The following is a 16,117-nucleotide window of genomic DNA, read 5'->3' on the forward strand; positions in this document are numbered from 1 at the left end:
CTTGGCTTCATGCATGGTAGGTCATGTCTAACCAACCTTATCGAGTTTTTCAAGGAAGTTATGAGAAAAGTGGATGTTGTCTATGTGGATTTTAGCAAGGCATTTGACAAGATCCTGCATGGGAAGCTGGTCAAGATGGTTCAGTCACTCACATTCAGGATGAGGTGGTAAATTGGATTAGACATTAGCTTTGGATTAGATATTCCCACAACTCACTGTGTGATGTCAGACTCACTGGCCTATAATTTCCGGGTTTCTGGTTCAAGTCTTTTTTAAACAGCAGAACAACATTGGCTATCCTCCAATCCTCTGGTACCTCTCCACTCACTAAGGATGATTTAAATATCCCTGCCAGGGCCCTGGCAATTTCTGCACTTGCCTCTCGTCAGGGTCAAGGGAACACCTAGTCAGGCCCTGGGGATTTATCCACCCTGATTTGCCTCAGGGTAGCAAACACCTCCTCCTCTCCAATCTGTACAGGGTCTATGAAGTTGATGCCAATTTGCCTCAGTTCTATAGACTCCATGTCCATATCCTGAGTAAATACAAATACAAAGCATTCATTTAAGATCTTTTGGCACCACACATGGATTACCATTCTGGTCTTCCAGAGGACCAAATTTGTCTCTTGCAATCCTTTTGGTCTTAACATATCTGTAGACCCCCTTAAGATTCTCCTTCACCTTGTCTGCTAGAGCAACTTCATGCCCCCCCTTTTAGCCTTCCTGATTTCTTTCTTAAGTGTTCTCTTGCATTTCTCGTACTCCATAACACCTCATTTGTTCCTACCTGCCTCTACCTGCTATGCACCTCCTAACCAGGGACTCAATGTCTTTTGGAAAACAAGGTTCCCTTTTATTCTGACAGGCACACACAAGCTTTGTACTCTCAAAATTTCAATTTTGAAAGCCTCTCATTTACCGAGTACACCTTTGCCAGAAAACAGCCTGTCCCAATCCACACTTGCCAGATCCTTTCTGATACCATCAAAACTGGCCTTTCTCCAACATAGAATCTGAACCCACGGACCGGCCCTATCTCTTTGCATATTTGCTTTGACACTGATGGCATTGTGGTCACTGGATGCAACGTGTTCCCCTACACAAACTTCTGTCACCTGCCTAACAGCAGATCCAGTATCGCACACTCTCTCACTCGGACTTCTACATACGGATTAAGAAAACTTAAGAGTCAGACCCATCAAGCTCCTCAAAATAGGCACAGGAATGGTTCTATACAGATGATGTACAACTGGCCAGTCATGGGCATCCCTGACATACGCCTCTTCGAAAGGATAATGAGCACTATTAACAATCCATCGACCTTGACAAGGCATTCTGCAGCACAGTATAAGAGCTTAAGTCAGGGGAGAGTCCAGCCGCTCCACATCTTTCAACCTGACCACCAGATGATCTTTCCAGACCTCACAGCACGCATCCACACTCAGTGGGGCCGGGGAAAACAAGGACCTGTAGAAGGAATGGACTTCTTTGTAGATTTATTGGGATCCGATAATGAAGGAGCCTTCAGCAGCTTGTGACTCCACTACCTGCTTTCAGACTCCCTACGACTTCTCCAAATTGCCAAAGAAGAATGAGCCATGGTCCAAATCCTGCAGCATTTGGATTCATGGCATGACGTACACCCCTGGGAACTGCTGGAACTGCAGGTCTCTCAGCACATCACTCTTCTCTTGTTATTCCTGCCATAGCTGTGGGTCCCCAGTGGTCAGACCAAGATAGGACTCTATGTCAAGCAACTCTCTCTCAAGCCACTCGATCTCAGAGCCCCACCTCTTTTTCAGCCACTAATTTACTCCCAACATAGAAACTGGAGGTGCTATCATAGCTGCAGGGAGCAGAAGTCCTCTTCTCCCTGCAGTTGGTTCAGAATGCATTGCAGAATCGGCTGTCCTCCAGCAGCCGGTTGTTGGAGGCCAGGACCCAGATCCTGGCTGCGAGTGCAGAGGAGCGAAATCCAGCTACACAAGGCGATGGTCCAAGCATGATACTTTCACATGGGGGTGCACAGTACGGCCAAGATGGTCTATTCGGGAACCTCATTCCCCTAGACCATCTCGAGAAGGCACCAGAGTAAGGATGAAGGGTCAACCAAGTCAAAGGAGGCTACTAGATTTTCTAACTTCCTTGCCAATGCTGGGTCATGCTGGGCACCACAGCAGTCCTATTCTTCAAGGGTATGGTTGAAATATCTGGTAAACTTCAGACTGGAGAAGCAAGCAGGTACAGGGACCATTGAAGCAGCAGTACCCTCTACATCCAAAACCCTGTCCACCCATGTACAATACTTCTCTCTGCCTCCCTCTGACCTTCAGGTTAGGCAGGTTCCCGGTACAAGCTCCAATGTTCTCAGAGGCCTGCTTTGGGCTGCTTGCTTTGCTTCATTGCCTTCTTGTCCCACAATGTCTACTCCCTGTCCTTCCCCATACCCATACCACAATGTCTACTCCTACTCCCTGTCCCTCCCCATACCCATACCACGATGTCTACTTCCTGTCCCTCCCCATACCCATACCACAATGTCTACTCCCTGTCCCTCCCCATACCCATACCACAATGTCTACTCCCTGTCCCTCCCCATACCCGTACCACAATGTCTACTCCCTGTCCCTCCCCATACCCATACCACAATGTCTACTCCTACTCCCTGTCCCTCTCCATACCCGTACCACAATGTCTACTCCTACTCCCTGTCCCTCCCCATACCCATACCACGATGTCTACTCCCTGTCCCTCCCCATACCCATACCACAATGTCTACTCCTACTCCCTGTCCCTCCCCATACCCATACCACAATGTCTACTCCTACTCCCTGTCCCTCCCCATACCCGTACCACAATGTCTACTCCTACTCCCTGTCCCTCTCCATACCCATACCACAATGTCTACTCCTACTCCCTGTCCCTCCCCATACCCGTACCACAATGTCTACTCCTACTCCCTGTCCCTCCCCATACCCGTACCACAATGTCTACTCCCTGTCCCTCCCCATACCCATACCACAGTCTACTCCCTGTCCCTCCCCATACCCATACCACGATGTCTACTCCCTGTCCCTCCCCATACCCATACCACAATGTCTACTCCTACTCCCTGTCCCTCCCCATACCCGTACCACAATGTCTACTCCTACTCCCTGTCCCTCCCCATACCCGTACCACAATGTCTACTCCCTGTCCCTCCCCATACCCATACCACAATGTCTACTCCTACTCCCTGTCCCTCCCCATACCCGTACCACAATGTCTACTCCTACTCCCTGTCCCTCCCCATACCCGTACCACAATGTCTACTCCCTGTCCCTCCCCATACCCGTACCACAATGTCTACTCCCTGTCCCTCCCCATACCCATACCACAATGTCTACTCCCTGTCCCTCCCCATACCCATACCACGATGTCTACTCCCTGTCCCTCCCCATACCCATACCACAATGTCTACTCCTACTCCCTGTCCCTCTCCATACCCATACCACAATGTCTACTCCTACTCCCTGTCCCTCCCCATACCCATACCACGATGTCTACTCCCTGTCCCTCCCCATACCCGTACCACAATGTCTACTCCTACTCCCTGTCCCTCCCCATACCCATACCACGATGTCTACTTCCTGTCCCTCCCCATACCCATACCACGATGTCTACTTCCTGTCCCTCCCCATACCCATACCACAATGTCTACTCCCTGTCCCTCCCCATACCCATACCACAATGTCTACTCCCTGTCCCTCCCCATACCCGTACCACAATGTCTACTCCCTGTCCCTCCCCATACCCATACCACAATGTCTACTCCCTGCCCCTCCCCATACCCGTACCACAATGTCTACTCCTACTCCCTGTCCCTCCCCATACCCATACCACAATGTCTACTCCCTGTCCCTCCCCATACCCGTACCACAATGTCTACTCCTACTCCCTGTCCCTCCCCATACCCATACCACAATGTCTACTCCTACTCCCTGTCCCTCCCCATACCCGTACCACAATGTCTACTCCCTGTCCCTCCCCATACCCGTACCACAATGTCTACTCCTACTCCCTGTCCCTCCCCATACCCATACCACAATGTCTACTCCTACTCCCTGTCCCTCCCCATACCCATACCACAATGTCTACTCCCTGTCCCTCCCCATACCCGTACCACAATGTCTACTCCCTGTCCCTCCCCATACCCATACCACAATGTCTACTCCCTGTCCCTCCCCATACCCATACCACGATGTCTACTCCCTGTCCCTCTCCATACCCATACCACAATGTCTACTCCTACTCCCTGTCCCTCCCCATACCCATACCACGATGTCTACTCCCTGTCCCTCCCCATACCCGTACCACAATGTCTACTCCTACTCCCTGTCCCTCCCCATACCCATACCACAATGTCTACTCCTACTCCCTGTCCCTCTCCATACCCATACCACAATGTCTACTCCTACTCCCTGTCCCTCCCCATACCCATACCACAATGTCTACTCCTACTCCCTGTCCCTCTCCATACCCATACCACAATGTCTACTCCTACTCCCTGTCCCTCCCCATACCCGTACCACAATGTCTACTCCCTGTCCCTCCCCATACCCGTACCACAATGTCTACTCCCTGTCCCTCCCCATACCCATACCACAATGTCTACTCCCTGTCCCTCCCCATACCCATACCACGATGTCTACTCCCTGTCCCTCCCCATACCCATACCACGATGTCTACTCCTACTCCCTGTCCCTCCCCATACCCATACCACAATGTCTACTCCTACTCCCTGTCCCTCTCCATACCCATACCACAATGTCTACTCCCTGTCCCTCCCCATACCCGTACCACAATGTCTACTCCCTGTCCCTCCCCATACCCGTACCACAATGTCTACTCCTACTCCCTGTCCCTCCCCATACCCATACCACAATGTCTACTCCCTGTCCCTCCCCATACCCATACCACAATGTCTACTCCCTGTCCCTCCCCATACCCATACCACGATGTCTACTCCCTGTCCCTCCCCATACCCATACCACAATGTCTACTCCTACTCCCTGTCCCTCCCCATACCCGTACCACAATGTCTACTCCTACTCCCTGTCCCTCCCCATACCCGTACCACAATGTCTACTCCTACTCCCTGTCCCTCTCCATACCCATACCACAATGTCTACTCCTACTCCCTGTCCCTCCCCATACCCATACCACGATGTCTACTCCCTGTCCCTCCCCATACCCATACCACGATGTCTACTCCCTGTCCCTCCCCATACCCGTACCACAATGTCTACTCCTACTCCCTGTCCCTCCCCATACCCGTACCACAATGTCTACTCCCTGTCCCTCCCCATACCCATACCACAATGTCTACTCCCTGCCCCTCCCCATACCCGTACCACAATGTCTACTCCTACTCCCTGTCCCTCCCCATACCCATACCACAATGTCTACTCCCTGTCCCTCCCCATACCCATACCACAATGTCTACTCCCTGCCCCTCCCCATACCCGTACCACAATGTCTACTCCTACTCCCTGTCCCTCCCCATACCCGTACCACAATGTCTACTCCCTGTCCCTCCCCATACCCGTACCACAATGTCTACTCCTACTCCCTGTCCCTCCCCATACCCATACCACAATGTCTACTCCCTGTCCCTCCCCATACCCATACCACAATGTCTACTCCTACTCCCTGTCCCTCCCCATACCCATACCACAATGTCTACTCCCTGTCCCTCCCCATACCCATACCACGATGTCTACTCCCTGTCCCTCCCCATACCCATACCACAATGTCTACTCCTACTCCCTGTCCCTCTCCATACCCATACCACAATGTCTACTCCTACTCCCTGTCCCTCCCCATACCCATACCACGATGTCTACTCCCTGTCCCTCCCCATACCCGTACCACAATGTCTACTCCTACTCCCTGTCCCTCCCCATACCCATACCACGATGTCTACTTCCTGTCCCTCCCCATACCCATACCACGATGTCTACTTCCTGTCCCTCCCCATACCCATACCACAATGTCTACTCCCTGTCCCTCCCCATACCCATACCACAATGTCTACTCCCTGTCCCTCCCCATACCCGTACCACAATGTCTACTCCCTGTCCCTCCCCATACCCATACCACAATGTCTACTCCCTGCCCCTCCCCATACCCGTACCACAATGTCTACTCCTACTCCCTGTCCCTCCCCATACCCATACCACAATGTCTACTCCCTGTCCCTCCCCATACCCATACCACAATGTCTACTCCCTGTCCCTCCCCATACCCATACCACGATGTCTACTCCCTGTCCCTCCCCATACCCATACCACAATGTCTACTCCTACTCCCTGTCCCTCTCCATACCCATACCACAATGTCTACTCCTACTCCCTGTCCCTCCCCATACCCGTACCACAATGTCTACTCCTACTCCCTGTCCCTCTCCATACCCATACCACAATGTCTACTCCTACTCCCTGTCCCTCCCCATACCCATACCACGATGTCTACTCCCTGTCCCTCCCCATACCCATACCACGATGTCTACTCCCTGTCCCTCCCCATACCCGTACCACAATGTCTACTCCTACTCCCTGTCCCTCCCCATACCCGTACCACAATGTCTACTCCCTGTCCCTCCCCATACCCGTACCACAATGTCTACTCCTACTCCCTGTCCCTCCCCATACCCGTACCACAATGTCTACTCCCTGCCCCTCCCCATACCCGTACCACAATGTCTACTCCTACTCCCTGTCCCTCCCCATACCCATACCACAATGTCTACTCCTACTCCCTGTCCCTCTCCATACCCGTACCACAATGTCTACTCCTACTCCCTGTCCCTCCCCATACCCATACCACAATGTCTACTCCTACTCCCTGTCCCTCCCCATACCCGTACCACAATGTCTACTCCCTGTCCCTCCCCATACCCATACCACAATGTCTACTCCCTGTCCCTCCCCATACCCATACCACAATGTCTACTCCCTGTCCCTCCCCATACCCATACCACAATGTCTACTCCCTGTCCCTCCCCATACCCATACCACAATGTCTACTCCTACTCCCTGTCCCTCCCCATACCCGTACCACAATGTCTACTCCCTGTCCCTCCCCATACCCATACCACAATGTCTACTCCCTGTCCCTCCCCATACCCATACCACAATGTCTACTCCCTGCCCCTCCCCATACCCATACCACAATGTCTACTCCTACTCCCTGTCCCTCCCCATACCCATACCACAATGTCTACTCCTACTCCCTGTCCCTCCCCATACCCATACCACAATGTCTACTCCCTGTCCCTCCCCATACCCATACCACAATGTCTACTCCCTGCCCCTCCCCATACCCATACCACAATGTCTACTCCTACTCCCTGTCCCTCCCCATACCCGTACCACAATGTCTACTCCTACTCCCTGTCCCTCCCCATACCCATACCACAATGTCTACTCCTACTCCCTGTCCCTCCCCATACCCATACCACAATGTCTACTCCCTGTCCCTCCCCATACCCATACCACAATGTCTACTCCCTGTCCCTCCCCATACCCGTACCACAATGTCTACTCCCTGTCCCTCCCCATACCCATACCACAATGTCTACTCCCTGTCCCTCCCCATACCCGTACCACAATGTCTACTCCTACTCCCTGTCCCTCCCCATACCCATACCACAATGTCTACTCCCTGTCCCTCTCCATACCCGTACCACAATGTCTACTCCCTGTCCCTCCCCATACCCGTACCACAATGTCTACTCCTACTCCCTGTCCCTCCCCATACCCATACCACAATGTCTACTCCCTGTCCCTCCCCATACCCGTACCACAATGTCTACTCCCTGTCCCTCCCCATACCCGTACCACAATGTCTACTCCTACTCCCTGTCCCTCCCCATACCCATACCACAATGTCTACTCCCTGTCCCTCTCCATACCCGTACCACAATGTCTACTCCCTGTCCCTCCCCATACCCGTACCACAATGTCTACTCCTACTCCCTGTCCCTCCCCATACCCATACCACAATGTCTACTCCCTGTCCCTCCCCATACCCGTACCACAATGTCTACTCCCTGTCCCTCCCCATACCCATACCACAATGTCTACTTCCTGTCCCTCCCCATACCCATACCACAATGTCTACTCCTACTCCCTGTCCCTCCCCATACCCGTACCACAATGTCTACTCCTACTCCCTGTCCCTCCCCATACCCGTACCACAATGTCTACTCCTACTCCCTGTCCCTCCCCATACCCGTACCACAATGTCTACTCCCTGTCCCTCCCCATACCCATACCACGATGTCTACTCCTACTCCCTGTCCCTCCCCATACCCATACCACGATGTCTACTCCCTGTCCCTCCCCATACCCGTACCACAATGTCTACTCCTACTCCCTGTCCCTCCCCATACCCATACCACAATGTCTACTCCCTGTCCCTCCCCATACCCGTACCACAATGTCTACTCCCTGTCCCTCCCCATACCCATACCACAATGTCTACTCCCTGTCCCTCCCCATACCCGTACCACAATGTCTACTCCTACTCCCTGTCCCTCCCCATACCCATACCACAATGTCTACTCCTTGCTTCTCCCCATACCCATACCACAATGTCTACTCCTTGTCCCTCCCCATACCCGTACCACAATGTCTACTCCCTGTCCCTCCCCATACCCATACCACGATGTCTACTCCCTGTCCCTCCCCATACCCATACCACAATGCCTACTCCTTGCTTCTCCCCATACCCATACTACATGCAGTCTCAGATTCCTCAGGTGCAGCGCAGTGGTGCCAAAGGTGGAATCCTTGGAACAGGAGTAAGTACAGTCCCTCCGAAAGTGCCCCACTTCCCCGCCCATACGGCACTCTAGGTGTTCAGAGCTCCAGTACAGTGGTAGTCTATCCCTTTGTGCCAGACAGTAAACCAACCTTCAATGTCCTCTTCCCATGGCAGACGAATAAACCTCTAGCACCAGAAAGAGATGGTGGTGATCTCTGATCTTACTTGTCCCAAGAGGGCAAGATGGGAAAGGAGGGCCTCACTGAGAATAAAGGTGGAAAAATTTGGAACACAGTTCACCCGTTCCTGTGGCGTCAGCAGATCCATCGGTCTGACCACACAAGGTTGTGGGGTCCTGCGAAGATCTGGAGTACGTAACCAATGACCCCAGACCAGCTGGTGCTGCTTAAATGGCAGTGGAAGAGAAACCTTCTTTTCCGGGTTGTATGGAAGTGCCCAGCACTCGCCAGTCACCTTTAGCATGGCAGTAGAAATTCCAATGCCAGGAAAGGTTCTACCAGTCTCGAAGAATTCCCAGGCTACAAAAGGTAGAGACATCCAAATGCTGCTCCACCCACACTGACCGACAAATACAATGAGGTAGGAGGAAGGAGTTCGTATGGGAACAACAGTGAGTCCTCCCTTTCCTTCCAAGGGAAACAGCTACCTGGCAAGTTGCCAGTGGCCCCAGCAAGAATCTATACGGTTAACAGCTGCCAACAAACTCAATCCAGGTAGAAAACTCCAAAAGAAGCCTCCACCCTAAAACAAGCACTCAAGAAGATGTGGATGAGACCCTCCACACCTCCCCCAATCTATCTGGCAAAATTCATCCAGTAGTTTTCCTCAATTTTTCCTAGCTCAATCAGACTAGATCCACACTGTGTCCAACCTTGGGAACGTGTGCTGGGACAGCACAGGTTTGACAGTGTGAGGACCCCGCTACACTGTCCCATCACACAATCGCAAGGTAAGATACAGACAGAAGTTCCCGCTACACTGTCCCATCACACAATCCTGAGGTCAGATACAGGGAGAAGTTTCCTCTACACTGTCCCATCACACAATCCCAAGGTCAGATACAGACAGAGGTTCCCTCTACACTGTCCCATCACACAATCCCGAGGTCAGATACAGGGAGAAGTTTCCTCTACACTGTCCCATCACACAATCCCAAGGTCAGATACAGACAGAGGTTCCCTCTACACTGTCCCATCACACAATCCCAAGGTCAGATACAGAGAGAGGTTCCCTCTACACTGTCCCATCACACAATCCCAAGGTCAGATACAGGGAGATGTTTATGCTGGATTTGTCATCACCTTCAAGATGTGGTTGGAATAGGAGATCATCCTGGAATGGGAACAGCTCATTACACATTGAACAGGGCTGCCTTGCCTTTGGCACGAAATGCTGGGAGAGGGTTGGCACTCCCTAGATATCCATCGCTCAGACCAGTATTATTCCTCAAATACGATACCTACGCTTCTCCGAGGAGTCCGTGGTAATATGCGAAGTAAACCAGCGACTGATCATTGTAATACGTGCTGCTCAATCCATTGCCAACTGCAAACCCCTGCAACAAAGGAAACAACTTCACCACCGCGTTGATGACGAGAGCTTGTGTTGTGTTCACATTGTAACCCAGAGAATAACAGCCTCCATGTGCAATGGGACCTGAATCCACAATCGGGACAGTGAAAAGAACTCTTCACCATCCCCAGCTGAGCACAGCTCACACAACTGATGCCCTATTATGGCAGGTAACATCCTGCAATAGGATCAGCAGATCCAGGTATTTGTCCAGAGGCTGGGGCAGAGGAACCCTCAATATTACCAAAGCAGTTGACGAGGTTGTCTCCGTGACTTGAGGGAGGCCACTCACTAGGCCCTGCAGAACTACAAAATAGTCAAATACCTGACACCCAAAATGAAAACAGAAGATGCTGGGTGATACTCTGCAGGTCAGGCAGCGTCTGTGGGAAGAGAAACAGAACCGAGGTTTCAGGTGGCAAGGAAGTCAGACACACGTAGAAACACAAGAGCCAACAGATGCCGCAACCTGGAGCCATACACAATCTGCTGGGGAGGGAGGGCATGAACAGCTAATGTTTCAACTCAGATCCCTTCACGTCTCAATGCACAGTACTGACTTTTATGGTGTGTTTGAAGTTGCAAAGACACAGGTGAACAACAGGACAAAATGGTGCTGGCTGAGAGATGTGGGTGGTGCAGTGTACAAAGGTCTGTTAATCGCAACAGAGCTGTCTTCAGGAGGGGTATGTAAGGGACATTGAATGAAGACACCGGAGGAAAGGTGTCCTTCACCCTTTCCAGGGAGGGACGGCATCTCTGACAACCCAGCACAGGTGTGTTACCTTCATCCATCCCTGACAACTCAACACAGGTGTGTTAGCTTCACCCCATCTCTGACAACCCAGCACAGGTGTGTTACCTTCACGCCACCTCTGACAACCCAGCACAGGTGTGTTACCTTCACCCCACCTCTGACAACCCAGCACAGGTGTGATACCTTCACCCCACCTCTGACAACCCAGCACAGGTGTGTTACCTTCACCCCACCTCTGACACCCTAGCACAGGTGTGTTGTCTTCACCCCACCTCTGACAACCCAGCACAGGTGTGTTACCTTCACCCCACTGCTAGTTAACCTGGAACTGTATTCAGCAAGGCAGTGCCTCGAAAGGGTGGAATCTGTCACCAGGGACATCAGGATCCAGGACCTGCCCCCTTCCCATTCCTACCATGGGGATCGGGGACGTGCCCCCTTCCCATTCCTACCATGGGGATCGGGGACGTGCCCCCTTCCTGTTTCTACCATCGGGGAGGAGGTACGGGAGACTGAGGATGCACACTCAAAGTTTCGGGAAGAGCTTCTTCTTTCCCTTCCTCCATCAGATTTCTGAACGGGCCATGAACACCACCTGCTTGCTCTTTTTTTTTCTTACTTATTTGTTTCCATAGTTTATAGCAATTTTATGTCTTTGCACTTACTACTGCTGCAACAGAACACACTACACGTTAGTGAAATCAGTCGTGATAAAGCTGATTGTGATTCTGAGATAGTGAGTCTTTAGGAACAGCTCAGGCCTCTTCCCACCACTAATATAAACAAAGTGATTTAAAGTGGTTCTAAGAAATCAGCATGTGACTGGGATAACTGGGAGTTTATGAGGTCAGGACAGAACCTAAACCACCACCAGACAGGGTCTATCTCACTGCCTGACCCACCAAGTTGGAGGAGTTATTGACCATCCAAGACTGAGCTATCCCCAATCCCCAAACACCTACGTCCCATGGCATCGGTTAGGAAGAAGCAGCTGAATTCTCTGAGGTATTTCTTCACTCTCACCTGGTTTCACCTGTATTGCCCTGGCTGGAATTTCTACCTCTAAATCTGTAGGGTACTCCAGTTAGTAGCTTGCTGTGTCCTGCTGATAGCACGTTTGGCTTTCGGCTAAAGATCAGGGGCTGTGATGTTCAGCTTCGGGATGCTGTGTCAGCCAATCGTGGTGCTGGAATTGGGGGAAGGTTCTAGAGAAGGCTGGGCAGAGAGAGATTTGAGATGGACACGGGTGGGGTTTGTGGTCTTTTTGGCGGGGGTTGTGAAGGGAAGGTGGCTGAGGATGTTGCACAAGGTGCTTTGTACAGATGAATGCCTCCAAGGAAGAAGGGCCAATACTCCCATTTGTTTGAGGTAGATTTCGAGTGAAGTTCGGAATGTGGAGTGTGCTTTCATGCAGACCCTGGGTCCAGTGTGTGAGTCAAAAGACAACTCCTGGATGAGCTCCAACTTTATGTGCACGCTTGGACTGGGTTAACTGAAATGGGCTCTTTCATTGTTTTCCTTTTTCTTTGTCCTACTAACTGATAGAGCTGAACTTTGTAAATATTCTTACTTTATAATTTTATGAGTTGTACAATTTGTTATTTCTTGCCAACCAACAACTGTGTATGGGGAGTATTTGTGCAGCATTTGCTCAAATCGAGGTTTCTTTAATTGCAACATCACTGTGTTCCTGTTCGGTTAAATCCCAAATCATACCGACCCTAGATGCCTATTGTTAATGAAAGCTGGCCTTCTCACTGCTCAGTCCCATAGCCGTTAGTGGGGCCAGCAATGAGCCTGGTTTCCATTGAGGGGGTTACACACCCATCACCCACCAGTGTACACCTTCCCCCACCCCCACATTCTCATTTTGATTTCTCCCCCTTCCTCTCCAGTCCTGATGAAGGGTCTCAGCCTGAAACGTCAGCAGTTTATTTCCTTCTGTAGACGCTGCCCGAGCGGTTGGTATCCTGCATCATCTTGTCTGTGCTCAGGAGTTCCAGAACCTCGTGTGATTATGATTCCTCTGGGTTCCTGCCAGAGATCAACGTCTAAATGCAGGAGGGTGGGGCAATTGAGTGGTTCAAAGACACAGAACGTTTTAGTTAGCCAATGCACAGAGCAGATGGCTATTCCAGCCCTGAGCACTACATTATATAGAACAGGAACAAGCCCCTCAGTCTGACTCACCCTCACTAACCCACACTTTTCCAAGCTATGTTAATCCCATTTCCCTGTGATTGGCCCAGATCCTTCCAATCCTTTCTTATCCATGTACTAGTCCAGATAATTTGTAAATATTATAGCTGTACCCACCTCTACTACTTAGCCACCACCTTCTGCATGAAAAAGTTGCACCTCAAATCTAGTAATGCCCCAGTTAAAATTGTTTCTCTACTGCTATGCTGTAGGCATTTTATTTTAGCAGTTTTCTGCAAACTCAGTGTGTTCTGTGAGTTAAGCTCCATACACTAGTGCTTGGGCTTCAGCTGAGGTCAGTTTAGGAATGTTGTATCAGCCACTCGGGGTTGTGTTGGTAACAAGTTGTAGCATTCTGCCCGGTGGGATGCTATTGAACATTTGTGAGAACATGGCGGGTTCGATTTCCGAGGGACAGTTATCTGGCTTTGGGTCTTCTGTCGGGAGGTGTTGGAAGAGAAGGAGTTGTGGATAGGGGGACAAGGGAAGATGCACAGAATGCTGTTCGAAGGAGAGACCCTGTTGTAAGAAGTACTTTGTGTAGACGAATGGTTCCAAGGAGGAAGTGCCCATACTCCTGAGTTGGCCAGTTCATTTGATATGCTCTTCGAGGGAAGTAGAACTGTGGCTGCTGACTTCCATGCAGTACATAAGGTCAGTGCATGAGTAATCACAGCAAAGCATCCAACTACTTCAGAAACGAGCTCCAACGTTTATGTGCACATTTGGACTGGGTTGACATTGTACCGGGCCCTTTTTCTGTTAAGTGTTTGTTAAAGCTGAAATATCTGTAAATATTTTCCCAATGTTCCACTGGTGTAAGGTGCAGGGGACAGCATTCAGCACAGTCTCCATTCCTTCGTCGGAACATTCCAACTTTCCTGCTTGGTTGAACCGGAACCATACCGACCCTAGATGTGTGCTGCTCATTGAAAATGGACTTCTCACCATTACCCAGGCGATGCTGAGTCACGTGGGTGTTAACCAGAGTTAGCCAATGAGCCATGTTTCTTACGAGCCACGGGGAGAGGGTTAGATCCTTTAAATATTTCCTCTCATCTTAAACCTGTACCCACCAGTTTTAGGCTTCCCCTACCCTTGGAAAAGGACTCTACCTGTTGCCCCTCATAAATATTTAAACCTCTACTAGATCACCCCTCAGCCTCCTGCACTCCAGGGGAAACAATGTCCAATCTCTCCTTGTGACAAAACCCTGTGGTCCCTGTAGGTCACAAGTTGACCCACAGCTTGTGTGTGGAAATAATTCTGGTCATCACTTTACAGGGAGGATGTGATTGCACGGGAATAGATGCAGAGGGGACTTGCAATTCTGAAAAGCTATCTACAAGAGGAACAGATGGACCAGCCGGAACAGGGACGGCTGAAGGCAAACCAATTGGAGTAAATATAAAGAGAGATTCCTATGGCAGCAGGGTCAAAAGCCAAGAGGTGCCAATTTGAAGCAGAATTAAAGGGCAGATGGGGAATACGTTTACTTCACCCCAAAGGTGGTGACCGCGTGCAAGGGACCGCATGTTTAAGAGGTCTCTGGATGTGTAACTGTAGACCTGGTGCTGGGAGGAGGAGTCAACCCTTCTTCTGATCACCTCAGCTACAATGGGCAGAAAGGCCTGATGGTTGCACAATTTCCATTATTCCATATGGTCTCTTACTCCATTTCCTTTGTGGGATCTGCTGTGCAGAGACAAAGTACTTGGTTTCCCGATGCTGGTCTTCGGGATGGTCTCGCTCCTCTCTAAACAGGTTCTCCAGCCCATCACTGAGGCACGACCAAGTGCACCCATCGTAGCCCCAGCTGGGCCAGGTCACCAACTTACGAACACAAGAAAACAGGACGAGGAGAAATCCACCTGGCCCTTCAAGCCTGTGACACCATGCAGTGCGGTCAAGGCTGAGCTCCCTTCTGTGTCATTTCCACATAATCCTCAATTCCTTCATCTATCAAATACATATCCACCTCCATTTTAAATGCTCCCAATGGCCTGGCCTCCATCACCCTCGGTGGCAGAGGATCCCATAGATACACAACTCTCTGACAGAAGAAATTTCAAAAAACCTCAGATTTCAATGATTAGCCCCTTATTTCGTAGCTATGTTCCCCTGTCTGTGCTATTCAATGCTTCATCCCCTCCGCCATCAGAATTACGAACGGTCCATCAACCCTACACACTACACATTATTTCTTTTTTTTTTATCAATTATGCAATTGTTTGTTGTTTATATACTGTGATATTTTTCAGTCTTGCACTGTACTACTGCCACGAAACAAATTTCACAAAATATACTGTAAGTGAGAATAAATCCAATTCTTGTACTATTGAAAACATTAACAATTTCTTCCTCCTTCCTTCCTTACCTGGGTCCCCCTCTCACCCGCCAGCTCTTACAGCATCAATTCCCTTCCCTTCACCCTTTCACCCACCAGCTCTTACTGCACCCATTCCCTTCACTTCCCACCCGCCAGCTCTTACTGCATCAATTCCCTTCCCTTCACCCTTTCACCCACCAGCTCTTACTGCACCCATTCCCTTCACTTCCCACCCGCCAGCTCTTACTGCACCCATTCCCTTCCCTTCCCCCCTCACCCGCCAGCTCTTACTATACCCATTCCCTTCCCTTCACCCTCTCACCCGCCAGCTCTTACTACACCCATTCCCTTCACCCTCACACTATAGCTCTTCCAGCGCCCATTCCCTTCCCTTCACCCCCTCACACGCCAGCTCTTACTGCACCCATT

At 50.7% G+C, this 16,117-nt stretch overlaps 1 protein-coding gene across 1 annotated transcript in view; it reads right to left on the minus strand.

The window, feature by feature from the left end:
* The window catches only part of LOC140210370 (lysosomal protective protein-like), a 95,720-nt gene that overhangs the window by 24,785 nt on the left and 54,818 nt on the right, over window positions 1–16,117 (minus strand). Inside the window, exon 5 of the mRNA XM_072279266.1 lies at window positions 10,295–10,386. Within this exon, the coding sequence (XP_072135367.1) occupies window positions 10,295–10,386 (92 nt within the window). The remainder of the gene's footprint in view (window positions 1–10,294; window positions 10,387–16,117) is intronic.

This window comes from Mobula birostris, chromosome 15 (genome assembly GCF_030028105.1).
Source record: "Mobula birostris isolate sMobBir1 chromosome 15, sMobBir1.hap1, whole genome shotgun sequence".
NCBI classification, from domain to species: domain Eukaryota; kingdom Metazoa; phylum Chordata; class Chondrichthyes; order Myliobatiformes; family Myliobatidae; genus Mobula; species Mobula birostris.